We start from the raw sequence: 27,646 nt of genomic DNA, 5'->3' as shown, positions 1-27,646 counted from the left end.
CACTGTGAACAAAATGTACTTTATTATGTTTGCTATGTTGGCTTCATATTTTATTACTACCTCTTAAACAATATGTGAATATATTTAATGCACACCAGCTTCTATAACATTTTAAATACAGAATGAGCTGGTGTGAAAACCTTTAAGGACTCGGTCAGACAAAATGTTTTCCCGCGCACAAATAGGCGCGCAAAAAGATCACCCCTCGCATGTGGAAAAAAATCACGCGAACTGGTGAATTCCAGCTACTTGAAGTAGCTCTTCACACGATCAGAGGTGTTTTCCAGCTCCCATAGAAGTCTATGGAAAGCATGCTTCAAAGATGGGTCAGGTCCTATCTCTGTGTACTCCACAGACCTTAGATGCGAGTTTCACTCACATGTCCTATCTTTAGCAGGTGTGAGTATTTTGCACGTTTAAAAATCGTTCATGTGAACACTGCTATAGGAACCCTATAGAAGCTTTTAGAAGCGATCTTTTTTCGCATCTATTCATGCATGGAAAAAATGCTCTTCTGACCAAGGCCTAAAATTGCAACTAAGATTAAAAAAAATAGCTGCTAAAAAACATATTCAAACTAAGATATAGTGTGTGATGTATTTTGGGCAGATCTATTGGGTACCTGAAAGGTAGGCACTGGTGTAAAGCTGCCAGAGCAGGTAGTAGGTTAGAAGCCATATATATCTGCAATACACAAAGGCATGTTATATTATCGTATATGTAGAAAAGCATTTGGCCATGCCAACAGGAAATAATGCAAAAGCTGATATTTGCCAAAGCGTTTAATTACAACATATACATAATCATAGTTATAGAAAATGCACTTTCCCAATTTTCTGTTTGATTATGTCGTTGCGTAATGACAATTACAGGTGCATGTAGTAGCTTTTATTTAGTACTACATTGAATTGCCCATAAATTATAGCCTACTTATAGATGAAGTGTAAAGTGGGGATAATATATATTAGAACAATGTCTTACACTTGGAAACAACGGGCCAGACTTCTTAAGGCTGTCTAAGGGTTTCTTTACAAGGAATGACTGTTGGGTGTACGAGCACCGACATTCATCCCAAGACTTATCGCTCCCGTGCTTGCACACAAAAGCAATAGTCGTTCAGTGCTAGCGATCTCTTCTGGCCGCCTCCCTCCTTTCACTGTGAATAGGCAGCCATTCAAAGATAAATGACTGCCTGTTCACGCTGAGCAAGAAGTCGCTCACTAGTTGCTTCTTCATTAATACAGAGATCTCTCCCATCCCTCCCACCATCTATTTATATGCAGGACTGTGACTGTAAAAAGGAGGCGCACTCTACGTCTAGAGGAAATAAGGTTTCTACACCAACATAGAAAGGGGTTCTTTACTGTAAGAGAAGTGAGACTATGGAACTCTCTGCCTGAGGATGTGGTGATGGCAAATTCACTAAGAGTTTAGGAGGGGCATGGATGCCTTTCTCGAGTGTAATAATATGACATGTTGTAGTCGCTAGCTTAATTTAGAAGAATTGTTGATTCAGGGAGATATTCAAATTGTCAGATTTGGGATTTTGGGGACAAATTTTTTCCCATAAACTGGCTTTGGGATCCCATTGCTTTGAATAAAGCATTATAATTGGGGGCCCTGTAACGGATTTTGCATTGGGACCCAGAAGCTTCAAAATACTCCTCTGATTTTAAGCATATTTCTAAAGTTATGTACAGCATACAAGAGACAAGCCAATGATTTTGCCTGATTTGCTATTACACCCAACCTGCTAATATGAATATTCGCCAAATCATATAATGTACTACTATGATTGAATCATTATACCTATTCTTTTCTTAATTTTGTGAAAATCTTAAGTCTAATATACAATTTTGCTAATGTATTCTAGTGGCCAGCCAGCCAACCAGAGCCTTGAGTCAGGCAAAATAATTAGTTCATTGCCATACATAAGCATTGGCAGCTGGATGGGCAAATGTGGTTTTGGCAGATGCAAGAAGAATATTTCCAGCTGTATTTTGTAGACGGATGGAAAAATATATGCTACTATTAAAAAGAAATGTGATGTCATAGATATTTCAAAAACAGTCTGTAATGTATGCAACCTAAATGTTAGTCTGGCATCAACATCGAACTACAAGCCCCTCGTAATCTCAACAAACATACATGATATTGTTAGGCAGTAAATATTCACAGACAGATAGATAGATCGATCGATCATACCTGGTATGAGTTTGTAGTCTGCCATAGCGGAGTTCTTCTTCAAAGCACAGTTTGTTAGATTAGACTGCTTTTTTATGAGTCCTGTAGCATCTGTACAACGGCTATCAGATTGTTTGGAATTAGGTGTAGGGGTACATCCAATTGTGTCACTGATACACAAACACGTATAAAAGGGACTGGGCTGGAAAGTCTGGCCATTTTGATAAAGTACCCCATTAAGTTCACATCCAACAGCAAATATATCTGCAAATTTTAGAAAAACATTTCACTACAGATGTGTGGTAATAAATAACCTATAATAACGTACATGTGCAGTTTGTTAAATGTTCCCCTTTCTTTATATAAAGAAAGAGCAGCTAGCTATCTGACACTACCCTATTTATATGTTTGTAGGTATAATAAAGTCTTCCTTCACACATCATTGTGTAATGTATTCAGAAATTAGTTGAAGTTGGCAAGCCGTTTGGCAGTAGTCTGTTTGAACAGTGCCAAAATGGGCAGCTACAAGAAAGATGTGGCTAATAAATGCATGATTTTCCAAAAGTGAATTAAAAGATTTCTGTCATACTTGTAAAGTAAGCAATCCTTTATCAAAGAAGTTACAGATGCAAGTAGAAATACATGAACCCTTTAGAATTACCTGGATTTCTGCATTGATCACTAATTAGATCTGGTTTGATTGTTATCGAAGTCACAATTTTAGACAAGCACAAGCTAACTAAACTAAATACAAAAACAGATGTACTGTTCAATTTAATATCTTATAGATCCCCCTTTAGAAGCAATCACCTCAACTAAATGTTTCCTGTTGCTGCAAATACAATTTGCACAAAGTTTGGACAATTCATCCCTGCTAATGTGTTTCAATCCATTAATATTTCTGGGATGACTTGCAGGCAAAGCCAACTTCAGGTCATTCCATTGCAAAACACAACTCTTCAGTGTGTGTGTGTGTGTGTATGTATGTATGTATGTAAAAAAAAAAAAAAAAAAAAAAAAATATATATATATATATATATATATATATATATATATATATATATATATATATATATATATATATATATATATATATATATATACACATATATATATACACATATGTGTGTGGTGTGTGTATATATATTTATATATATATATATGGGGGACTTCCTTGGCGCAAGCGGGGGGGCCCTCAAGGAGGCTGACCCGCCAGTGCCCGCAGTCATGGTAGGTTCTGTATATAATTTCCCACGTCCCACAGGACATCCGCGGTCACAGAGAGCAGCAAGAAGACCCAAATTTTAAAGAAAATGGGTAATAAAAAACAAAGATGAGGAGAAAATCTCTTTGCACTCACAGGAATTATAAACAAGTGTGTGACTTAGATGGAGAGGCAGGGGTTAAAATAAAATAAATAAATCTTGGTATATATACAGCGCCAGTTCATGTAAATATAGTTTATTTACATGTGTGCTTTAAAGGGGTTGTCTCGCGGCAGCAAGTGGGGTTATACACTTCTGTATGGCCATATTAATGCCCTTTGTAATATACATCGTGCATTAAATATGAGCCATACAGAAGTTATTCACTTACCTGCTCCGTTGCTAGCGTCCTCGTCGCCATGGTTCCGTCTAATTTTGGGGTCTTCTTGCTTCTTTAGACGCGCTTGCGCAGATCCGTCTTCTCCCTTCGGCTCCACTCGGCAGCATTGGCGATTTGGCTCCGCCCCCTTGTACGCATCATCGCGTAGCTCCGCCCCGTCACGTGCTGATTCCAGCCAATCAGGAGGCTGGAACCGGCACACATCATGGGGCGGAGCTACGCGATGATGCGTACAAGGGGGCGGAGCCAAATCGCCAATGCTGCCGAGCGGAGCCGAAGGGAGAAGACGGATCTGCGCAAGCGCGTCTAAAGAAGCGAGAAGACCCCGAAATTAGACGGAACCATGGAGACGGGGACGCTAGCAACGGAGCAGGTAAGTGAATAACTTCTGTATGGCTCATATTTAATGCACGATGTATATTACAAAGGGCATTAATATGGCCATACAGAAGTGCCTAACCCCACTTGCTTTCGCGAGACAACCCCTTTAAGTCATTGTCTTTATGCATGATCCAACATCTTTTCAGCTTGAGGTCATGGACTGCTACCCTTAGGCTGGGTTCTCACTGGGCGGATTCCCGACGGAAATCCCGCGGTTTGGCAGCAGCGAAAAACCTTGTGATTTCCGCCAAGAGAATCGCTGCTTCCAAACCCGCAGCGGTTTTAAAGCGGCCCGGCCGCTCGCTCTTCAGCTGCGACTGGCGCTCCTAAAGAGGAGAGCGTGGCCGCAGCAGAAAAAAAAAAAATGAACATGCTGCAGTTGGCAAATCCGCGCCGCAGCGGCGGCTTCTGCCGGCTTAGCCACAGCAGATTTGCCGTCCCGTGTGGACGAGATTTCTGAGAAATCTCGTCCACCTGGCTGGCTGATCCCAGGATTAGCGGCCGCATGCGGATTTGCCGCGGCGAAATTCCGCACAGAATTTCCACGGCAAATCCGCCCCGTGTGAACCCAGCCTTACATTACTATAAAATGTTTTGATACTCATTAGAATAAATTGTTCCGTCACTAATTTCAAGGTGTCCAGAACAATCAGCCCCAAACCTGGCGTTGGTGTGCAGTATTCTTTTTTTTTTTTCCAAATGCAACGTGGTGCATTTTTGTTAAAAAACTTAAGTCTGTCTTCTGTAAGTCCTTTGTTTTTACCGTTGGGTTCTTTTTCACCTCCTTTGGGATAGTACTTTGTACTATTACAGTGAGCGTAGCAGGATGCCCACTGCTAGGGAGAATATCAGCAGTCCTGAATTTCTTCAATTTGTAAATAATTTGTCTAACCATGGACCGATGTCTCTAGCAATGCTATTGTATCCTTTTCGCACCTTCGTACTTTTCTATAACACATCTTCTGAAAGTTGTTTACATCAAGGCATAGTTCACAGTAACCAGTCTTTCTTCATAAGAACAGATTTGTCAGTAGCCAGGCTTTGTGTGCTTTTATTTAACAGGCAAACCACACTTCCAATTTCATATCAATTCAATTGTGTGTTATTACTTTAGTTAGATTGTTATCTACCGTATATACCGGCGTATAAGACGACTTTTGAACCCCGAAAAATCTGCTCTGCAGTCGGGGGTCGTCTTATACGCCGGTAATTCAAAAAAAAAAAAAGTGTAAAAAAAAAAAATTCATTACTCACCTGCCCCGGCGTTCTGTCGCGCTCCGGCAGGATGTCGCTCGCTCCGGCAGGCTGTCGCTCGCTCCTCGTCCCGGCGCAGCATAGCTTTCTGAATGCGGGGCTTGAAATCCCCGCTTCCAGAAAGCTAATACACACGCCGGCAGCCATGACAGCATTGAATGGCTGTGATTGGCTAAAGCGCACGTGGCTTCAGCCAATCACACTATTCAATGACATCATTGAATAGTGTGATTGGCTGAAGCCACGTGCGCCTTCAGCCAATCACAGCCATTCAATGCTGTCATGGCTGCCGGCGTGTGTATTAGCTTTCTGGAAGCGGGGATTTCAAGCCCCGCATTCAGAAAGCTATGCTGCGCCGGGACGAGGAGCGAGCGACAGCCTGCCGGAGCGAGCGACATCCTGCCGGAGCGCGACAGAACACCGGGGCAGGTGAGTAATGAATTTTTTTTTTTTCTCCACTGAATACCGGCGTATAAGGTGACAGTTGGGGGGTCGTCTTATACGCCCCGTCGCCTTATACGCCGGTATATACGGTATATCGCAGTTTTTATTAGTAATCAATATAGAAATCCAGGTAATTTCAATGGATTTATTTACTTTTAACTAGAGATGAGCGAACGTGCTCGGCCACGCCCCTTTTTTGCCCGAATACCGCGATTTCCGAGTACTCCCGTACTCAGGCGAAAAAATTCGGGGGGCGCCGTGGCGGCACGGAGGGTAGCAGTGGGGAGTGGGGGGGAGAGGGAGAGAGAGAGGGCTCCCCCCTGTTCCCCGCTGCTACCCCCCGCACCGCCACGCCTCTCCCCGCCCCCCGGCGCCCCCCGAATCTTTTCACCCGAGTACTGAAGTACTCGAAAATGGCGGTACTCGGGTGCGTAAGTACTCGAAACGAGTACGTTCGCTCATCTCTACTTTTAACCTATGCATGTGTTGTTCTTAACATCCAGGATTGAAACCAGAAAAACTCTTGAAGTAAATCTCCACTTTATAATACCATGCCCACTGTTCTGAGCTGATTGATTTCTTAAAGGCGTTGTCTCGCGCCGAAACGTTTTTTTTTATTTCCATAGGCCCCCCGTTCGGCGCAGGACAACCACAAGGGATGTGTTAAAAAAAACAAAAACATATTACTTACCCGAATCCCCGCTCTGCGACGTCTTCCTTCTTTCTTCTTCCTTCACCAAGATGGCCACCGGGATCTTCACCCACGATGCACCGTGGGTCCTTTCCCATGGTGCACCGTGGGCTCTGTGCGGTCCATTGCCGATTCCAGACTCCTGATTGGCTGGAATCGGCACACGTGACGGGGCGAAGCTACGCGATGACGCGTAGAAGGTGGCGGAGCCAGAACGCCGCTCGTGCCTGGACCTAGGAGAAGGGGAGAAGACCGCACAGCGCAAGCGCGTCTAAAAAAGCAAGAAGACATCAGAATTAGACGGATCCATGGAGACGGGGACGCTAGCAACGGAGCAGGTAAGTGAATAACTTCTGTATGGCTCATATTTAATGCACGATGTACATTACAAAGTGCATTAATATGGCCATATAGAAGTGCTTAACCCCACTTGCTGCCGCGAGACAACCCCTTTAATGCATCAGCCGTTGGAGTGTCATTCATCTGAGACAGAGCTCCAAATTCCTTTCATAGCCATAGACTATCATTAAATGATACAATTCTGCTATCACTAGGGGAGCTTAGCAGCTTACTGCACACTGTGTTATTATTGAGTTCATTGTATATACAGTATTAGCTCCTTAGCTTCCCCTAGTGGTAGTGGCAGATTTTTATCATTTATCTCTATGGCTATGCAGGAGATTTAGAGCTCTGAATGAGAGAACAATCGAATCACAACTGTTATAAAAATGTATTAGGAATTTAAAGGGATTTTCCAACTTATAATAAAAATGTAAAAACCCCTGAAAATTTTATAAAACAAAAAAAGTAAGAGCCACCCAGTGCAGACGCTCCAGTGTTTCACTCAGGCAGACAGAATGTGACCACTGCAGCCAGTCAGTTTCTGCACTGGTCAAGTGCCATGCTACTTGCATTCCCAGCCACGATAATAGTAGGATATATCATTGATGTGGTCATATGCTGTCCACTGGTAACAAAGACTGGAAGGATCAGTGGGTTATCTGTGCTAGGTTGCTAATATTTGAAGATGTTTTTCAAAATTTTTTATAAAATGGATGACTTCATTATTCAGTACAGAATGTTGGCCCCTTACTAGAACATAAAAAACTGAAAATTATGTTTAAGGGTAGATATTCCCTTAGGCTGGGTTCAGACTAGGAGGATTCCGGGTGGAGATCTCGCAGTTTGGCCACAGCGAAAATCCGCGAGATTTCCGCCAGGAATCCGCTGCTTCAAAACCCGCAGCAGTTAGCCGTGGGTTTTGAAGCAGCCTGGCCGCACGCTCTTCCGCTGCGGCTGGCGCTCCCATAGAGGAGAGTGCGGCCGCAGCGGAAGGAGAAAAAAAATGAATATGCTGCAGCCGGCGAATCCGCACCGCCGGCTACTGCCGGCTTTGCCGTGGCGATTTTCGCCGTCCCGTGTCAACAAGATTTCTGAGAAATCTCTGACATGGCCGGCTAATCCCGGGATTAGCGACCGCAAGGGGATTTGCCGCGGCGAAATTCCAGACAAAATCTGCCTTTTGTGAACCCAGCCTTAGAGCTTATTTTCACACACAGTAATTTTGTATACAGAACTGGAACTGAATTACAGTAATACATTTGAATAGAAAAAAATGTGAAAATTCACATGGCTTTTACCTGCACTGTGCAACTGGGATTTCACAAGAATGCATTAAACATTGTGATTCCTTACCTCAAAAAATATGATTGGATAGATGGACGAATTGGGCATATAAGGGCTCATGGGCAAGAGTGTGATTTCATCGCATTTTACGCACGCAATGCACGTCCTCATATTACGTGGTGAATGGAGTCAATGGAAGTACATTGATTGACATTGATCCAGTCACATTAGCGTAAATAAATTGTGTGTAATTGCTTCAGTAAAAAAGATTGCAGCATGCTCTATTTCACAGCGTATTATGCTCATACAGCCCTACTTTTCTATTTCGACTTGTTTTTATTAAACATTTTTCCATTAAACAGGGTTTCCATACTTTTAAAAAACATATATATCCGTATATCAAGCATGTTTACCAAAACTTATATCTGTGTAGAAACATGTATATCCTTAAAGGGGTTGTCCCGCGCCGAAACGGGGTTTTTTTTTTTTCAAACCCCCCCCCCCTCCCGTTCGGCGCGAGACAACCCTGATGCAGGGACTTAAAAAAAAAACAGCACAGCGCTTACCTGAATCCCCGCGCTCCGGTGACTTCTATACTTACCGGTTGAAGATGGGGCCGCCAGGGTCTGCTCCCTCCGTGGACCGCAGCTCTTCTGTGCGGTCCATTGCCGATTCCAGCCTCCTGATTGGCTGGAATCGGCACGTGACGGGGCGGAGCTACACGGAGCCCCATAGAGAACAGCAGAAGACCCGGACTGCGCAAGCGCGTCTAATTTGGCCATTAGACGGCGAAAATTAGACGGCAACCATGGAGACGGGGACGCCAGCAACGGAACAGGTAAGTGAAAAACTTTTTATAACTTCTGTATGGCTCATAATTAATGCACAATGTACATTACAAAGTGCATTATTATGGCCATACAGAAGTGTATAGACCCACTTGCTGCCGCGGGACAACCCCTTTAACTTCTAGGAAAACATTTCCTCTATCCTTGTCAATAGAATTTAAACAGCCCTATTTTTCTATATGGGTAGTGTATTCAACGTTGCCCACAGGCAATACATGATAGAACTGGGAATTAAAAAAAAAAAAAGATATGCCGTCATGCACAGTGCAGTATCACTGCCATATGCCGCAATAGTCGGCTCCCACGGCAGTAAAAGGCTATGTGATCTATGCAGTGTTTTACACATACGCCCGTGGGAATGAGCCCTAACTGCAGATACAGAGCAGGTCAAAAAGTTTTAGCCCACTCTTACACATGCGTTTAGTTCAACGCCACTCAGAACCACAGCCAGTTACGATTTATGTCTCGGCTCAGTTTGTCTGTTTTAGGTTTTGCATGCAAAACAGTCTCAAATTTCTGAGTGTGAACATTTATTTAAATCAAGAGGAATGTGTTCTCCTCCCCTCTGCATCTACATGTTATAATTATGTGCCATCCAAACTAGTTTCATTCATTAGCCCAACGAAGGGGGCCATATTCCCGAAAGCTTGCTGTAACATCATGTATTTTTGTTAGCCATTTAAAGGTATCATATCTACAAGATTACTTGGTTTCTCACACATTGCTCTACTGGCTAACATGGTACCAAATCTTTTCTTTGTTTTACCTAACAGCGCTTTTTAATGCACCCCATCATTGTGATCGGTGATGGGGTGTGTTTAAAAACATGAAAATGCTGAAAAATGGAACTGACAGTGCTCAAAAATTACACATTACAAACGCTGCATTCGAGTGCAGGTCTGAGAAGTCACATTAAAATAAATGGGAGCGTTGTACCGCGGTTAGCACGGTGCTCGGAACGCCGCACTCATCGCAGTAAAAAGTGTTGTGTGTGAGAATGGCCTTATTAATAAGATTTTAGTATGTTTTCAAACAGACTACGCGATGAGCAATGTCTGAAGTCAAAAACACCACACAGTACTAGAAACTAAATTCCCCCCCCTAGATCTCAGTTTATCGTACCTTAAATATGGTCAAGTATTGTTAAATACATAAAATTCAAGCCCCTAGAAGCAGTTATCGATTTGCTGTTAAACGCGGTATGGAGTTACATCTCAGGAAGATGTGCAAATGATTACAGTTGTGGTGTGATTAGATGAACAGTCTTGTCACCTGAGGCACTAATAGTGGCTCCACCCTTAGCCTATAAAAAGGCTCTTAAAGGAGTCAATATAGCTTGAGAATGGTACATTATTGGAAGGCAAGAAGCTGGATGGTCATGTCAACGAATTGCCCCCCATCTTGGCCATTCTGACCAGATTGTAAGGAGGTGTTGGGACCAGTGAATGTGTGAGGGCACACAAGGTGACTGGGCTCAGGACACCCTTGATAAACCATCAGTAGAGAGGATCATCTGATTGCGTGACAACAGCGTTGCAGAAGCCATGTAGAAAACACCTTGAAGGAACCGCAACAGGAAAGAGACTGGATGAGAACCACAGCATGAGTGCATTAATAGCCCCTGGACTGCCTAGCATTAAAACCCTGGGCAGGGTGGAGGTGACTCATGGGACTGTAATAGCATTACCGTAATGTACTTATGGTGCCACAGAATAAATATGCAAGGCATTGCGAGGGTTAATAACGGTAGTTATTAGAGATGAGTGAATATACTTGTTTTGAGTAATTACTCGATCGAGCGCCGCGATTTTCGAGTACTTCCGTACTCGGGTGAAAAGATTCGGGGGCGCTGGGGGGAGGCGTGGCGGAGCCGGGGGTAGCAGCGGGGAACGGGGGAGCCCTCTCTCCCTCTCCCCCCCCCCCCCCTCCCCACTCCCTGCTGCAACCCCCCACTCACCCACGGCACCCCCCGAATCTTTTCGCCCGAGTACGGAAGTACTTGAAAATCGCGGCGCTCGGGCGAAAAACGGGCGTGGCCGAGTAGGTTCGCTCATCTCTAGTAGTTATGTTGTAGTTGCCCAGAGTTTGGGGTCCCCTCCAGCACCTTTGAATGCATGATTTATGTTTGTCTAGTATCACTGTCATGAATGTGGAATGCATCAGATTTATGTGTATTGGATGTCTGCAGGCATAAATGGGGTAATCTCTGTTCGTGTCTGATGTCTGGAAATTGTATAGTTTTGTCTGTTCGTGGATTGGATGTTAATCATGTGATTGTATGTTTGATAATGTGGTGATATGTGAGATCCAGGAAAGAACAGAAATCAGTGAGTGACAGGAGAGAGTTACCAGGAGAGTGAGTGCCTGCAGATAACTTTGACTGTAGATGTACAAATACCCCATGAATCCTCCTTGTGTCACTACTGTAAGGCTTTATTGTTATTTGTTAAAGGGGTTGTCCCGAGGCAGCAAGTGGGTCTATACACTTCTGCATGGCCATAATAATGCACTTTGTAATGTACATTGTGCATTAATTATGAGCCATACAGAAGTTATAAAAAGTTTTATACTTACCTGCTCCGTTGCTGGCGTCCTCGTCTCCATGGTGCCGACTAATTTTTCGCCCTCCGATGGCCAAATTAGCCGCGCTTGCGCAGTCCGGGTCTTCTTCTTTTCTGAATGGGGCTCCGTGTAGCTCCGCCCCGTCACATGCCGATTCCAGCCAATCAGGAGGCTGGAATCGGCAATGGACCGCACAGAAGCCCTGCGGTCCATGGAGACAGAGGATCCCGGCGGCCATCTTCAGCAGGTGAGTATGAAGACGCCGGACCGCCGGGATTCAGGTAAGCGCTGTGCGGGTGGTTTTTTTAACCCCTGCATCGGGGTTGTCTCGCGCCGAACGGGGGGGGGGGGTTAAAAAAAAAAAAAACCCGTTTCGGCGCGGGACAACCCCTTTAACATCATTTAAGTAAACGGACGGAACGTTCCTGGTTCTTGTTCTGAAAAGACACTTTGTGTGCGTGGAGTATTTTATTTAATTGAAAGACTCAGCGCAGAGTTTGGGATGTTGGAGTCATGAGTGACAAACAGGACTACAGGTAACCATGGTTACTGATTTGTGATCTCCCCCTTGTCAGTGATAATAGGGAGGAGATGGTAGAGCCCCTTGACAAGGCATTTCTCTAGCCCGCTTGCCTTCTGCATCCAGCTATTTCCCGCTCGGAGCACCCTTCTGTTATACAGCAGAGCGCTCAGAGCAGGGTATGGAGAACACAGCTGGACCGCTCTATTCTTTATACCCAGCCTGTCTTCAGGGAGCGGGATACAGCTGAAAGAATAGTATCAGCTGTATCCCGCTGTGAATCCCTGATAAGGCTCATCATCGTCTTTCAGCATGCTAAAAGACCACAATGAGGAACGGCATAACGAAAACTGTATGATGTCAGTGCAGTTACACACAATGATTATTGCTCAAAAGACGGGTTTTGAGCAAATTTTGAGTGATAATGGTTATGACTAAATGGGCCTTAAGAGGAGTAAATCAGAAAAAAAAGAAATTCATTGATTGCACAGATTAAATGTTGGTGGTGAATGATGTGTTGAGTAAATTGATTTGGAGGTTTAGACATTGCACCCTTCAGTGTCAGCCAGCTGTTTTATCTGTCCTAGGAGACAGGGCATCATTATCTTACAGTCAGCTCGATTGGGGGTATTGACTTAAGCTACCTCCAATCATGAGTCATAGGACAGTGAAGTTCATGCCACTTATCCTTATTTCAAAAAGAAAATAAATCTGCCAGTCACGCTTTTCAATCTTGTCAGCCTACAGCAATGTATCTCAATTCTAGTCTTTTGGGAGAATAATTACAAAGGGGCCCCATAGCCATGCTAGTGAATCCTGGGTTCCACCCAGCCTAACAGTATTTGCTCTTGTGACTGGCCAGTACATTTTCCTACATGCTGTCATGCATTACAGCTGCACACCAGAAATGAGATCCCAGGTAGTCTGACAACACCGGAATGGGTTAACTCTGGGTAGTTACCAAAAGGGGGAAAATAGTTTTGCCTTACACTTTTCTAGGCTGAGTTAGATAGTCCTGGGTTAAGAAATGAGTCAGCACACTGAGAAATTCCGATCTCTGATGTATAACCAGAGTTTGGGGTCCCCTCCAGCACTTTTGAATGCATGATTTATGTTTGTCTAGTGTCACTGCCATGAATATGGAATGCATCAGATTTATGTGTATTGGATATCTGCAGGCATGAATGGGTTAATGTCTGTTCATGTCTTGTGCTGTCTGGAAATTGTATCGTTTTGTCTGTTTATGCATTGGCTGTTGATCATGTAATGTATGTTTGATAATGTGGTGGCATATGAGATCCAGGAGTGAAGAGACATCGGAATCAAAGAGAGAGAGAGTTCTAGGAGTTCCAGGGAGAGAGGAAGCAAGAGCTGGGAGACATGGAGGAGGCTGATAGGTGGTCTGCTGTTCCCACTTGGGCCCATCCTTCCTGAGACACTCCCTATACCAACTAGCTACCAAAGTGTGCATGAGCCTGGACCCAGGAAGAACTGTGTGCGTCTGGAGAAATAGAGAAATCGCCAGAGAGCGAGAAAACCAGTGAGTGACTGACAGGAGAGTGAGAGTTACCAGGAGAGTGAGTTCCTGCTGACAACTTTGACTGTGGATGTACAAATATCCCGTAAATCATTCCTGTGCCACCACTGTGAGGACTGTTTTTTTTCTTATTTGTTAACATCATTTAAGTAAAGGGACAGAACCAAATGGTCCTAGTAGTTGTTTAGAAAAGACACTCAGTGTGCGTGGACTATTTTATTCCATGTGAAAGTCTTAGCGCAGAGGATGGGACGTTGGCTTCACGAGTGACAAACAGGACTACAAGTAACCCACAGTTACTGATTCATGATCTCCCCCTGTCGGTAACGAGGTCAGGTCCCGAGCTACCCTTCAGGAGGAAATGGTAGAGCCCCGTTAGAAGGCATTTCTCTGCCCTGCTGTCTCCTCGGATGCTGCTATGCATAGTGATGCGTAATGTTATATACAGTGTTATACTGAAATGTGATGTTATAATATAATATTATGCATAAAGGGTTAATGATGACAGTGTAATGTACTTGATGCGACACAGTGTAATGTACATGAAATGTCTATGATGGGATAAGTATAATGGTGCAGTGAGACACAGGACCTAGAAAGACTGTATGGATTAGCATAGAGTAATGTGGATGTTAAACCCTCAGTATTAATATGTGACAAGTCAACCTCTCGTTTTATATGACATCAAAGAGATGTTTTATATGTTCCATAAGTGGCAATGCTGCTCCTATGAGGCATGTGAAGTTGACGCCTATGGCCATAAAGAATGATGAATACGTATGTAGCAGTTGTACCGCAGCAATGAGAAATGGCAAAAGACCTTGAAAACTATGAGGAACGCCATGTGTCTTGCTGCAACCAGGAGTAGCTAAAGCAGTGATGAAGATGCATATGGATGGCAAGAGTCACCTAGTCATGAGAGAGATATTTTAAGGTCACTTTAGTACTATCACTTAAAGGCCAGATTCACACAAGCGTATGCATATTTACATGTGCATTTCTGCTGCGTTTTTGCGGACTGGGCGTTTCATAATTGCGCGTACAACTGTGATTCTTACTGTACTTTTTTACGCGAAAGAAAAACACCCAATGATGCCCTCAGCCATTTAAATGCCCAATTGGTTTAATGAGTTCAATATGTGCTCTATCCCTGCTTAAATGTGCTGCAAAATAGAGCATGCTGTGTATTTTTGGCATGCCCAAAATGGACACGCAAAACCCGCGGGGTTGAACGAACCCATTGAAATCAATGAGTTCTATTCCCAGCGTATTACGCGGACAAGTATGTCTGTGTGACTCCAGCCTAGGTGAGAGAGGTATGTTCCCAGTTATACTATGTAACATTTAGGTACAAATACCCTCCTATGGAGTGTCAGAACCAACTACTGTTCAGTAAAGTTATATTTATCAAAAATGTGCCACCTCTGCCTTTGTCTGTCATTGCCACACCATCCTGAATGTGCAGTTCACCACCAACTGCGGTGCAATACATGACAGACAAACTCATATACATGGCCTGCATAATACATGGCTGCATTATGATTCTGTAGAGCCGCAAAGTGTTATTTCAATATGTCTACAGTCTAATGCAGAAACATAATGATGACGGTTTTTACATAGAAGTTCTGACAGAAAAAAAAAGGGTGTCATTCTCCAAGTGAACATCACATCGTGGTAGTATTTTCCCTGGAAGCATTGTATACGTCTACTATCAGGATCACTTCCTTTCTAATCAAAAGCAATCTGGTAATGCTGCACAGAAACTGCAGTGATAGGACATAACAGGACAATAGCAATAAATTTAATTTCCCCACTCAATGCTTACTCTGTTATTGGATCACAAATAGAGCAGTTATGATAAGAAAAATTTATTATGGAGTTAATGTTTATACAATTTACTAATTAGCATGAACCTCAGTTTTAAGCATTTGGTACAATGAGTCATTGAAGATATTTTGGAAACAGTCACTTACATTTGCAAATTCCGACTTCATATTTGGGTGCATCTGCTGAGTAGTCACAATACAGACCTCTGTGGTGATCACATACTTCTGCTTCATTACAACTTTGTCCAAGTTGTTTTGCACAAATTTTACAGCATCCGCAGCCATCCTTGACCAGACTTACGCCCAACGGGCATGAACGCTTATGTGAGCATTTGCATGGCCAACGACAAAACTCCTTCCGGCGGATTACATCCGACTCCGCTGCTTTGTCCGCTGTCATGACTGAGTTTGCAGTTTCTTCAACACTGCAAACAAACTGAAGGATATTGCACTGAATCAGAATAGACTCCTGTACAAAACAAGATCCTTTTCCATGACACATTTTTTCCAACTCTTCAATCACGAATGTTTCATTCCATAATTTTCTCTTTGACTGTATAACTTCGCATACAAATTATACTGAATCTTTAACTATAAATCAGTCTGCTCAGCTTCTCCTGCTCTATAACATCATGCCTGCAGTTTGGACACCATGTTTGAGCTGATGGATTCACTTTAAGGTCTTTACCTTTGGCATAGTATAGTATTTCTTAATATCTCTGATAATGTAGGATACTCAATTTATTTTATAATTTACATTTTCAATGTTCTTGGACTTGATAGCAATTGTAATAAGTGGAGCTATAAACCAGGCAGCATGAATTCTACTGGACTTTGTGCATATTTTTATTCCTGCCAGCAGCAATAAAGTAGTAACAGTCAAATTTAAGCCATATTAAAGTAGAATTTTTGCTGCTGTATTACAGATGGCTGTCCTGGCCAGACTGAGGGTCTACTGACCCAAACTTACAGGGCTGTATGATGATTTGAGCTAAGGTCCATAGACCCACAGTAATCAAGCTGTAATACAGACACGAAAATTCCCTAGTAATATAAGTGTGTGATAGTGGCCTTAAGCAATAGATAGACTTAACATTGCAGGAATTGACACCACACTGATACTTATAACCCCCTCTAACCGAAAGCAGATTACCACACATGCCAGAAAGTGAGCATTTAGCATATGGAGTCAACATGCATCTACCATAAACTAAATCCGCATCTTGTAAGACTTCATCAACTGTCAAAATAAGGATTTGTCAAAGTTCCAACCCTTCTAGTACAGAAACGATTGAGTTAAATATCAAATCTCTGTTATATACAATGGTGTCTACTATTGCTGCTCCAATTCCATGAGCTGTGACAAGAGGGGAAAAACTTCATAACCAAGCAGTACTCTTCTACATAAGGGACGATGATAGTAATGTATATAGTTACAAGTCTACAAAACCGACAGATAGGAAAGGAAGGAGAAGCAGGGTGGCATAGAGAAGCAAAATGATGGGATGAATCTGCACACTAGAAAATGTCAGCCTTTACTGCAGGCTTTTTCAAGGCTTTTCATAATCTTTGTAAGAACTTAGTTCAGTTTAAACCTGCTGTGATAACAGGAAAATGAGAAAACGTGTGACAACTTACCTGCTGATAGTATGTGGTCAGGAGGGTAAAGAGAAGCCACTGCATGTTCTAACGCTTGAAATAGAACTGAGAGATAGAAACTGTGTAGGAGTGGATATGAGAGAGCACACAAAGCTCCCCTCTGTCTCCTCTGCTGGCCTTACCTTTCTGTAAGCATACATAGACTCTCACACACACATTCAGGAGTACAGTCATCTGCGTCATGCACCCGTACACCCGCAGCCTCAGAGGCCTTCACACTCAACTCTTTATTTTATATTTTGCTGCAACATGTTTACATAAATGTTTGTAATTAAACAAATAAACAAGCAAACAGAACGATAGTTATTTAACCCCTTTAGTAAACAAGCCTGTTTGTGTCTTAATGACCAAGCCAAATTTTACATATCCCAGTAATTCTGACATTATTTTTTCGCCACATATTGTATCTCATTTAAGTGGCAGAAATAAACCGATTAGAATTAGAGATGAGCGAGCATACTTGTCCGAGCTTGATGCTCATTCGAGTATTAGGGTGTTCGAGATACTCGTTATTCGAGACGAGCACCACGCGGTACTTGAGTCAATTACATTTACTTCCCTGAAATCTTAGCGCCATTTTCTGGCCAATAGACATGCAGGGAAGGCTTTACAACTTCCTCCAGTGAGGTTCCAGCCCTATCCCACCCCCCTGCAGTGAGTGGCTGGTGAGATCAGGTGACCGCCGAGTATTAAAATCTTTCCCGCCCGCTGCTCGCCTCAGACACACGCTGGCAGAGATTAGGGAGGGTGCTGCTGCTATAGTGAGTGTTGACATCTTCAAGCGCCCCAACGGTCCTTCTTAGGGCCACATCTCACCGTGTACATTAGAGTTGTGGCTGCTGTGAGCAGTTTTGCACATTTTTTTTTATATTGGACGTGCAGGCTATAGCGTTCTCAGGCTGCAGTCTGTACTACGTAGTATAGGGGCAGTATTGGTCAGACAGGGACAGTGGTAGTGTAGAAGAACCCCAACGGTCCTTCTTAGGGTCACATCTTACCGTGTGAATTACTGTTGTTGCTGCTAGGAGCATTTGTGCACCAATTTTTTTTTTCATCTTGGGCTGTGCAGACTATTGCGTTCTCAGTCTGCAGCCAACTCTACAGAGTATAGGGGAAGTATTGGTGAGGCAGGGACAGTGATAATGTGGAATCCTGTCTAGAAGATTCACAACGGTCCTTCTTAGGGCCACATCTTACCGTGTGAATTACAGTTGTTGCTGCTAGGAGCAGCTTTGCACCAAATTTTTTCTTTCATCTTGGGCTCTGCAGACTATTGCATTCTCAGTCTGCAGCCAAATATACAGAGTATAGGGGCAGTATTGGTGAGGCAGGGACAGTGCTACTGTAGAATCCTGTCAACATGTACCCCAAAAAGCACCTGTTTAGGGCTATCAGTGACCGTGTGCATTTAACTCCATGGCTGCTGGCAGTTGTAGAACCTCACTATTGCACAGCTAGGCCTGCTTGCAGGCTTCTGTATTATTTTTTTCTTGGCTGCAGTTTGCATTACATAAGCGCTGTCTCCCTCCAACTGCACGCCAATAATTCAAAAATTTTTTACACCACTGTGTGTCTGCCGTCAACTGCACGCACAGCGGATGGCGACAACCCCCAATAGAGGGAAACTCCAGTAGATGCAATATAGCCTGCATTGCATTGCATTGCCCAAAAATTTAAAAAAATACTTCTTCCGGCTAGCTGTGACTCTCTGCACATGGATTCCCAATAGCTATGCCCATGTTTGCAGCTCCTGATGGAGGTGGCACAGGATTGGAATCAAGATCAAATGTCAATTTCTCATTGATTCTCTACAGCATTGTGGGCTATCGCCCCCCTTTAAAGAGGGTCGCTGCCTGGCCCTGCCAACCATCTGCAGTGTGTGCCTCCGGTTCCTCCTCATGGCAGACGCACTTATAAATAGACAGGATGGTGGTGTGGCATGAGGGCATGAGCTGAAGGCTGCGCAGGGGCACTTTTGTGTGCGCTGCGGACGCAGGGTCGTGCGCGCGGGGGGGGGGGGGGGTTGGTCAGCATGTAACCCAGGAGAAGAGGCAGTGGTGTGTCCCGCAGGCAGCGCTTCTGCTTGGTTGGAGGTAGTGTGATGCTTAGCTAAGGTGTGCATTGCTAATGAGGGTTTGTCCAAAGTAAAAATTGTTAGGGGCTCACTCTTGCCGCTATTGTGGCTTAATAGTTGGACCTGGGAACCTGAGATGCAGCCCTGCATGTTAAAAATATTCAAATTTTTTTCAAATTTTCAACTGCAACATGTCAAATATATGCAAACATTCTGTACAAAATTTTATTGTGATATATACTTCCATCTGTTAACTTTTTTTCTGGAAGCACATTTGAAAAACTTCAGGTTTTTAACCATTTAGGAGACGTAGAAATTTAACATTAAAGGGGTTGTCCCGAGGCAGCAAGTGGGTCTATACACTTCTGTATGGCCATAATAATGCACTTTGTAATGTACATTGTGCATTAATTATGAGCCATACAGAAGTTATAAAAAGTTTTATACTTACCTGCTCCGTTGCTGGCGTCCTCGTCTCCATGGTGCCGACTAATTTTCGCCCTCCGATGGCCAAATTAGCCGCGCTTGCGCAGTCCGGGTCTTCTTCTTTTCTGAATGGGGCTCCGTGTAGCTCCGCCCCGTCACGTGCCGATTCCAGCCAATCCCGGCGGCCATCTTCAGCAGGTGAGTATGAAGACGCCGGACCGCCGGGATTCAGGTAAGCGCTGTGCGGGTGGTTTTTTTTAACCCCTGCATCGGGGTTGTCTCGCGCCGAACGGGGGGGGGGGGGGTTTAAAAAAAACAAAAAACCGTTTCGGCGCGGGACAACCCCTTTAATTGTTAAAATTTTGAGGAACATTTTGTTTTTCTATGCCAAGTCAAGGTTGCAAAGACTCATAGGTGTCAGAATGATAGATACTGCTACAAATTAACCCATTTAAAAAAATGCACTCCTTAATGTGTTCACTGAGGGGTGTCACTTGAGTATTTTGACCACACAGTTTTTTTTCAAGAGTTAATGCAATTTAGAGGAGAAAAATAAAATTTCAGATATTTGCAAATATGTCATTTTAAAGACAGGATTTTTTTTCTATAGAAAAAATCCCTTAGCCCATTTATCTAGGTGTGTACTTGGCATTCTGATTGCACAGTTTTTTGCAAAGGATATTATAAAGCAGGTAAAAAAATTTAAAACATTTTTTTCTCAAATATGTCACATTCCTGACAGTTTCCTTACTTCAAGCAGGAAAAACTGGGAGATGCACCCAAAATTTTGTTAACACTAGTTCGTCTGTGTTCAGCAATACCCCTATTGTAGCCCCAATCTGCTTAAAGGACACATGGCTAGGCCTATAATATTAGATTTCAGGGCACAACTGAATAAATTCCAGGCCCACACTTGTGCAGAACAAAAATTAAAAAAATTGACTCACTAAAAATAATCCAAGCCCACGCCCTGCTTTTTGACATTCCCTAAATCTTAGTTAAAATTAATAATGTATAACTGTGTGGTATGTTTCAAGATAGGGTTAATTACAGAGCCCCGGTTGGGATGGGCAAATGGGGCAATAAACTGGATATTCCTCCTCCCATACTTGCTACAAACCCAACAATTTTTTAGGAGGTATTTCTTGACCTCAGCAGCAGGGATGGGGTGTAGAAAGTGGCACTCTGTGAGACTTTGTACCTCCTCAGACACATAAGCTTGCTGAGGTGCAGCGGTCTCACACAGAAGGCGCTCAACAGGCTGCTCCTGGAACTGCAGGAAAGTGAGCGTTCCCTGGGAATTCTTGTAGAGTATGCAGGCATCACTACCTTTTTATACCATTGGATAAAAACGATTATGTGACCTTTTGTAGCCGGGAACAGGGAGGTTTTTTAAATTTCCCACCATTTTGCGCAGAAGCTGGGGAAGATCTGTGAAGGATGATTGCATCGTTGGACAAATCCAGAGGTCTAGAGGGGATACGAAGCTTTAACCTTTTAAATGTTTTTCAAGCTTTTACGTAATTGCTGTTATCCATTCGATCACGTGACCAGGGACCGCTCCCCGGTGCTCTGGTCATCAGGCTCTTGACTACCATTCGTACCCAGGAGCACGGAGGGTTTAAATTCCCAGGCCCTCCCCGGTTTCTGCACATGCATCCAACATTTTGCTGGCGGGTGCATGTGCAGAAGCTGGGGTAGGTCTGTGGTGGATGATTGCATTGGAGGACAAATGTGGAGGCCTCCGGTAAGAAGTTTCATTCCCCCTCACCGATTGAATCGATGAAGGGAGATGAAACTTTAACTTTTTAAACTTTACGTGATTGCCATTATCCATTGGCTAACAGCAGTCATGTGACCGGGAACCACAGCCCCAGGTGACAGCTGCAGGCTCTCAGCTACCTTCGATAGCCAGGAGGAAGGAGATTTCAAATTTCCTGCACCTTACCAACTTCTTTTGCCAACCACACATACATATAAGCCGAGGAAAGGTCCTTGCAGGACAAGATCATCGGGGGACATTGTGGAGACCTTAGATGAGTAGTTTAATCTACAGATCAGATCCGTGAGGGGAGATGAAACTTTAACTTTTGAAACGTAACTTTTTTATTTTTTTTTCTTTCATGTAATTGCTGTTATCCGTAAAATAACGGTGATCACCTGACTGAGGACCGCACATCGTGGCCTCTAGTGACAGCTCCAAGCTTTCAGGTTCCTCTGGTAGCCGATAGCAGGGAGATGTCACACTCACAGATGCCGGGGCTTTATCCTACAGGGCCAGCGTGATTTTTTTTTTTTTTTTTACGGCCCTGTAAAATAAAGCCCAGGTACGCAGGACGTGAAAACACGTATGGGTGGTCACTAAGGGGTTATGTGCATTCCAATAGCGAGTGATCAGGGAACTTGGCTTATAATAATTTTTGTTGCTTTTACAATGGTATTGTTTACATTCTTGTATATATTAGACAATTGCTTCATTTTGAATTCTCACTCACTTGACCTGTCGGGTCCTATGTTTACACGGGTCAACTGTCACCTGCAATTACTCCTTTGAGCAATTACTCGAGTGACTGTCAGCTCTTGTAAAAGTACCCTTATTTGTGCTGCTATCGTGTTGTTACATTAGCTTTTAGGAAAATGCAGTGGTGGACAGTGTGTGGAGACCCAAAGAAGCATGTGTGGCCATATAAGTCTCCTCACTCACCTCTCAGGTGTCTTCTCACACCCCTACTGGGTGCTTCCCTTGGGGAGAGACAATGCCCCCCTCCCCCAACCCACTCACCCCCTAGGTGTCTCCACACACCTTCTGGGTGCTCCCCTTAAAAAGAGACAACACTCCTTTTGACCCACATCACAGGCCTCTCGCCAGCCAAGCCAGAAACCTACTGCACACTGATGGGGGCAAACACCCCAAAACAGCTGTCTGCGTATGGTTTTCTGGCTTGGTTTTCTATTCCCAATCGTTTTACAGACTTGTTAAAGAATGATCCATTAATTTGAAGTAATGCTGCCATCCAATAAGTGGTGCAGCACAGGTATTGTTCCATCTTCCTTAGGACCCCTGTCCATGGCCGAGGCGGAATATCGCTAGCGATATTCCGCCGCGAGGGAGAAGGGGGGAGCGCTGACAGGTCTCCGAGGTAAGCCTATCTGATAGATATGCATGCTGCATGCTTGCAGAGAGGCCAAATGAACAGCTGTGACAGTGCTGAAGTGGAACCAGGGAGTTTGAAAGTGGTCTTCAATAAAAACCAAGCATTCCCACACAAGTAAATAGTGACAAAGAGTAAGCAGGCCTGCTGGAAAGAAAGAAAGACCTATCATACTATAGAGTTTGACACAATCACATTGCTGGCAATGGTACATTGCTGGAGATAAAACACAGCGTTGCTTGAACCTTGTGCTAAACATAAATCTGTTTGCCTTCTGAAGACCAAGTCCTCGGATGATTTATTTATCAGATAAAGGCTGCCACCTGAGTTCATACCTTCTGCAGCAGCATCATTGAGCTCTTTGTATGGAGAACGTCATTGTAATTGTCTTCATTAACCATAAATTGCTTAATATGTACACCACATCTTGTGATAGCTAGAGATGGTCTGGATTGTAGTACGTTACACAACATGTACCCACTGTTTACTTTCCTTGTTTAAAGGGGTTGTCCGGCCATAAACATTAGGTCTCATTACTTCTGTTTGCCAATTTCCATGCACTTTGTAATATACATTGTGCATGGAAAATGAAGCAAACAGAAGTTTTGGACTTACCTGAAGGGATGCCCCCCCCTGTGTTGCTCCTCCGTCGTCCCTGGTTACCACAAGAATCTTCTCTTCTTGTCGGGCCAGCTCTTGTCGGCGCGGGAACGAGCCCTTTCTCATCCGCGCATGCGCAGTTCTTCTCTCTGCAGCCGGGACCGATATACGATCTTCTTGTGTGCAGGGGGGGAGGATGGAAGAGCCTCAGAGCAGGAACTGAGCTCCCGCCCCCTCTCTGCCTCCTCTCCGCCCCTCTGCACTATTTTCAATGAGGAGAGGCGGGACGGGGGCGGGGCTAAGGTCCGCGAATTAGCCCCGCCCCCGTCTAGGCTCTCCCCATTGCAAATAGTGCAGAGGGGCGGAGAGGAGGCAGAGAGGGGGCGGGAGCTCAGTTCCTGCTCTGAGGCTATTCCATCCTCCTCCCCCTGCACACAAGGAGATCGTATATCGGTCCCGGCTGCAGAGAGAAGAACTGCGCATGCGCGGATGAGAAGGGGCTCGTTCCCGCGCCGACAAGAGCTGGCCCGACAAGAAGAGAAGATTCTTGTGGTAACCAGGGACGACGGAGGAGCAACACAGGGGGGGGCATCCCTTCAGGTAAGTCCAAAACTTCTGTTTGCTTCATTTTCCATGCACAATGTATATTACAAAGTGCATGGAAATGGGCAAACAGAAGTAATGAGACCTAATGTTTATGGCCGGACAACCCCTTTAAGTATATTTCCCTACTGTTAGTTGCAATAAAAATGTATATTGTTGTGTGTTCGGTGTCCGCCTCGTATTCTAAACTATATGTCAACTACCACGACACATGCACACCCTGGGCACCCAGTGACTTTAAAACAAAGTTCTGTGGCAGAAAAGCTCTACCTGCAGTGACCCAGGGAGTGCCACGGCACTGCATCATGATAGAAGCCCAATGTAAAGCTTGAGGGACAGTTAGGAGGGAAAGCCTCATGGAATCTGGAAGCTTTAGGTACATGATGGATGGATGATATGTAGAGATGAGCGAATATACTCGCTAAAGGAAATTGCTCGAGCGAGCATTGCCTTTATCGAGTACCTGCCCGCTCGAGACAAAACCTTTCGTCTCGAGCGGGCAGGTACTCGATAAAGGCAATGCTCGCTCATCTCTAATGATATGTCAACCTCTATAGAGGAGGTTTTCTGGCTAACCACGATATGTTATAAAGGTCATTACTGGGTCATATGAGATGGCAGAGAGTGAGTTCTGTCCAGTGATTGAGTGGCTGGCAGCAGCAGATTATTGGCTGAAGAAAAATGGTGGGAAATGCCTGTGGTTGTCAGGCAGAATCTGGTGGCCTGACAGAGGCTGGGGATTGGCCCAGAGGAACAAGCTGAGAGGAGCAGCAGTGAGATATGGAGGTGCAGAGATGTGGGGCCATCATCATCTGGAAAGGAAGCAGCAAGCAGCATCCAGGTGACAGATCCCTGTTCCTGTCAGCTCCCCTCACAATTCCTGTCACAGCTTCAGACCCTCTGTGAAGATGGAGGACCTTCTGCAGCGGCTGATTGTCGGAGTGTATGAAGCGGACGGTGAGGAATAGCTGCGCAGATGTCTGGAATCCCCTGTACTTCAGCTTAGGACTTGTCAGAAGCGCCGGCCAGGAGGAGCAGAATAGGCAGAGGACATCGTGTGAACGCTTGTATCTGAGGAGGACTTGTCAGTAGAAAACCGCCAGCGAAGCAAACGCAGGGGCTGCCTTTACCTTCATCCGATCGTGACTGAAACCTGGCAGTGGGAACAGTGCCCAGCAGATGCCAACGGCAGGAGGAACAGTGCCCAACAGATGACAACATCAGCAGGAACAGTGCCCAGCAGATGACAACACCAGCAGGAACAGTGCCCAGTAAATGACAACACCAGCAGGAACAGTGCCCAGCAGATGCCACGCCAGTAGGAACAGTGCCCAGTAGATGACAACGCCAAGTACTGTGCTGCTGCAGGTGCAGGGTACAGGTGAAGCTCTACAAGCTGGTGAGACCCCCGGTAACCAGGTGGTACCCCTGGTTACTGGCACCTGTGTATAGAAGGATTTAGCTTGTTTATCAGTTGGGAGCGATTTCGCACGGTGGTTTTTGTGTTCGTTTTTTTGGTGAACCAGAGCCAGGAGTGGGTCCATTATAGGGAAGACATGCAAATCTTTCCATTATACTTTCTCTCTGCTCCTGGCTTTGGCTCACAGGGTGCTGGGCATGGGGGCCGTCGTGTGAGCGCCCCCTAAGGTAGATTGGTCAGTTTTAAATGTGCTAGTGTTAACCCTTACTAGGCTGTAAAGAAAGGGCTAGTCAGGGTGATGATGGGGAATGTATGTCTGCTTAACCATTGTGTTTTATTAATAGTATCATGTCTGAGCTGAGGTAACTGAGCGCTGCACTGAGGTAGCTGAGCACTGGATGCAGTCTGTCAGCTCTGAGGTAACTGAGCGCAGCACTGAGGTAGTTGAGCACTGCATGGGGTCTGTCAGCTCTGAGGTAACTGCTGCATGCAGTCTGTGGTTGAGAAGGCTGCCGCTGTTAATCAGATTTGGTTTATAGTTACTTGTTTTATTTTTTTACATTTATGGGAATCAAGGTAAATATTGTGCCGGTCTCATCCATTTATTGTTGTTTTAGTCATAAATCAGTACAAATTCCTTGCATCCAGGAAATAGAGCATTTCCTGCAAAAGGGCAAGACTTATATATGTATGAGTTCAAGGGATTCAGCTGTGAAGGGGTTAATAAGTTGATTTTAGTTATTTCTAATCCTGATGTAGTTAAATTGCTAAGAACATAGATGAGGGCACAGTTGCCGGTCATTTTGATACCCCCCCTTTTTTTAATTTGAGGTTGTCCCCCTTAAGGGTGATACCAAAAAAGGAGTCTATCTCCTCCTCTCAGTGATTTATCCTTTTTTTTTTTTACCCCAAGCAGTTGTCTCTGAATGCTGAGGCGCTCCTGAGTCGCTGGCATTAAAGGGGTTGTCCCGCGCCGAAACGAGTTTTTTTTTTTTTTTCAATAGCCACCCCGTTCGGCGCGAGACAAACCCGATGCATGTGTTGAAAAAAAAAAACGGATAGTACTTACCCGAATCCCCGCGCTCCGGTGACTTCTTACTTACCTTGCGAAGATGGCCGCCGGGATCTTCACCCTCGGTGGACCGCAGGTCTTCTGTGCGGTCCATTGCCGATTCCAGCCTCCTGATTGGCTGGAATCGGCACACGTGACGGGGCAGAGCTACGAGGAGCAGCTCTCCAGCACGAGCAGCCCCATTCAACACGGAGAAGACCGGACTGCGCAAGCGTGTCTAATCGGGCGATTAGACGCTGAAAATTAGACGGCACCATGGAGACGGGGACGCTAGCAACGGAACAGGTAAGTGAATAACTTCTGTATGGCTCATAATTAATGCACAATGTACATTACAAAGTGCATTAATATGGCCATACAGAAGTGTATACCCCAACTTTGTTTCGCGGGACAACCCCTTTAAGATATGTATCATGTGACTACATTGGCTTTATTATGGCCCTTCGGTCATGTGATGCAGTATTCGGATAACTTCTTATTGGTTGGGGTTTTAATTCTTTGGGTTTCCAGTTTGGCGTTACCGATGGAATCTAAGGCATCCTACTATTATTTAGGACTATCCTCATTTTTAGAGTAGGTGGGAGGAAGGAATTTCCTGATGCAGGTGTAATACACTGCTTAGATTAATGGCTGCACTGATGTATAGAGGGTCACATGGGCATAGAGAGTCATGTGGGCATAGAGTCAGGAGGGCCCTGTCCAGATATTTTAATTTTACACTTAGGGGTTAATGACATAGAAGAGAACACATTGATATGTCATGGGACACTGAAAGGGAGAAGTGGAACATTAAACAAGGTTCCAGATACAGTGATAGTTTTTTCAGATATTGTTCCTCGATTATTATGGTCCTTGCCGAGGTCTATATATAGCGTGAGAATTCAGAGAAGGGTTAACCTGGTGGTAGAGCTCCATGCCAGGAGTGGATTTTTTCTTTTTAGACATGCTGATTTGGAAGGTTTGGTTCCAGGCTTCTATAGGAATTATATAGTAGACTTGTCAGAGATTGCGTTGGATATTTTAATATAGATTTGTAGTAGATGATTGAGGAGGCTGTGGTTTGTTGGGGGGGGGGGTGGGGCGGGGGCATGTCATTAGTGGATGTCATGGCCTGGTGGGGGATTGTCTCCCGCATTAGGTGGGTGGGCAGGTAAACTTGGGG

At 44.4% G+C, this 27,646-nt stretch overlaps 1 protein-coding gene across 1 annotated transcript in view; it reads right to left on the bottom strand.

The window, feature by feature from the left end:
• Positions 1 to 17,212, bottom strand: part of CCN6 (cellular communication network factor 6) — a 30,296-nt gene extending 13,084 nt beyond the window's left edge. Inside the window, exons 1-3 of the mRNA XM_066607110.1 lie at positions 17,117 to 17,212; positions 15,626 to 15,914; positions 2,206 to 2,448 (exon numbers count right to left, since the gene is read on the bottom strand). Coding sequence (XP_066463207.1) covers positions 2,206 to 2,448; positions 15,626 to 15,914; positions 17,117 to 17,161 — 577 coding nt within the window. The 5' untranslated portion in view covers positions 17,162 to 17,212. The remainder of the gene's footprint in view (positions 1 to 2,205; positions 2,449 to 15,625; positions 15,915 to 17,116) is intronic.
• Positions 17,213 to 27,646: the final 10,434 nt, after the last annotated feature.

This window comes from Eleutherodactylus coqui, chromosome 1, assembly GCF_035609145.1.
Source record: "Eleutherodactylus coqui strain aEleCoq1 chromosome 1, aEleCoq1.hap1, whole genome shotgun sequence".
Lineage (NCBI taxonomy): Eukaryota > Metazoa > Chordata > Amphibia > Anura > Eleutherodactylidae > Eleutherodactylus > Eleutherodactylus coqui.
This window is presented reverse-complemented; position numbering and strand designations above follow the sequence as displayed.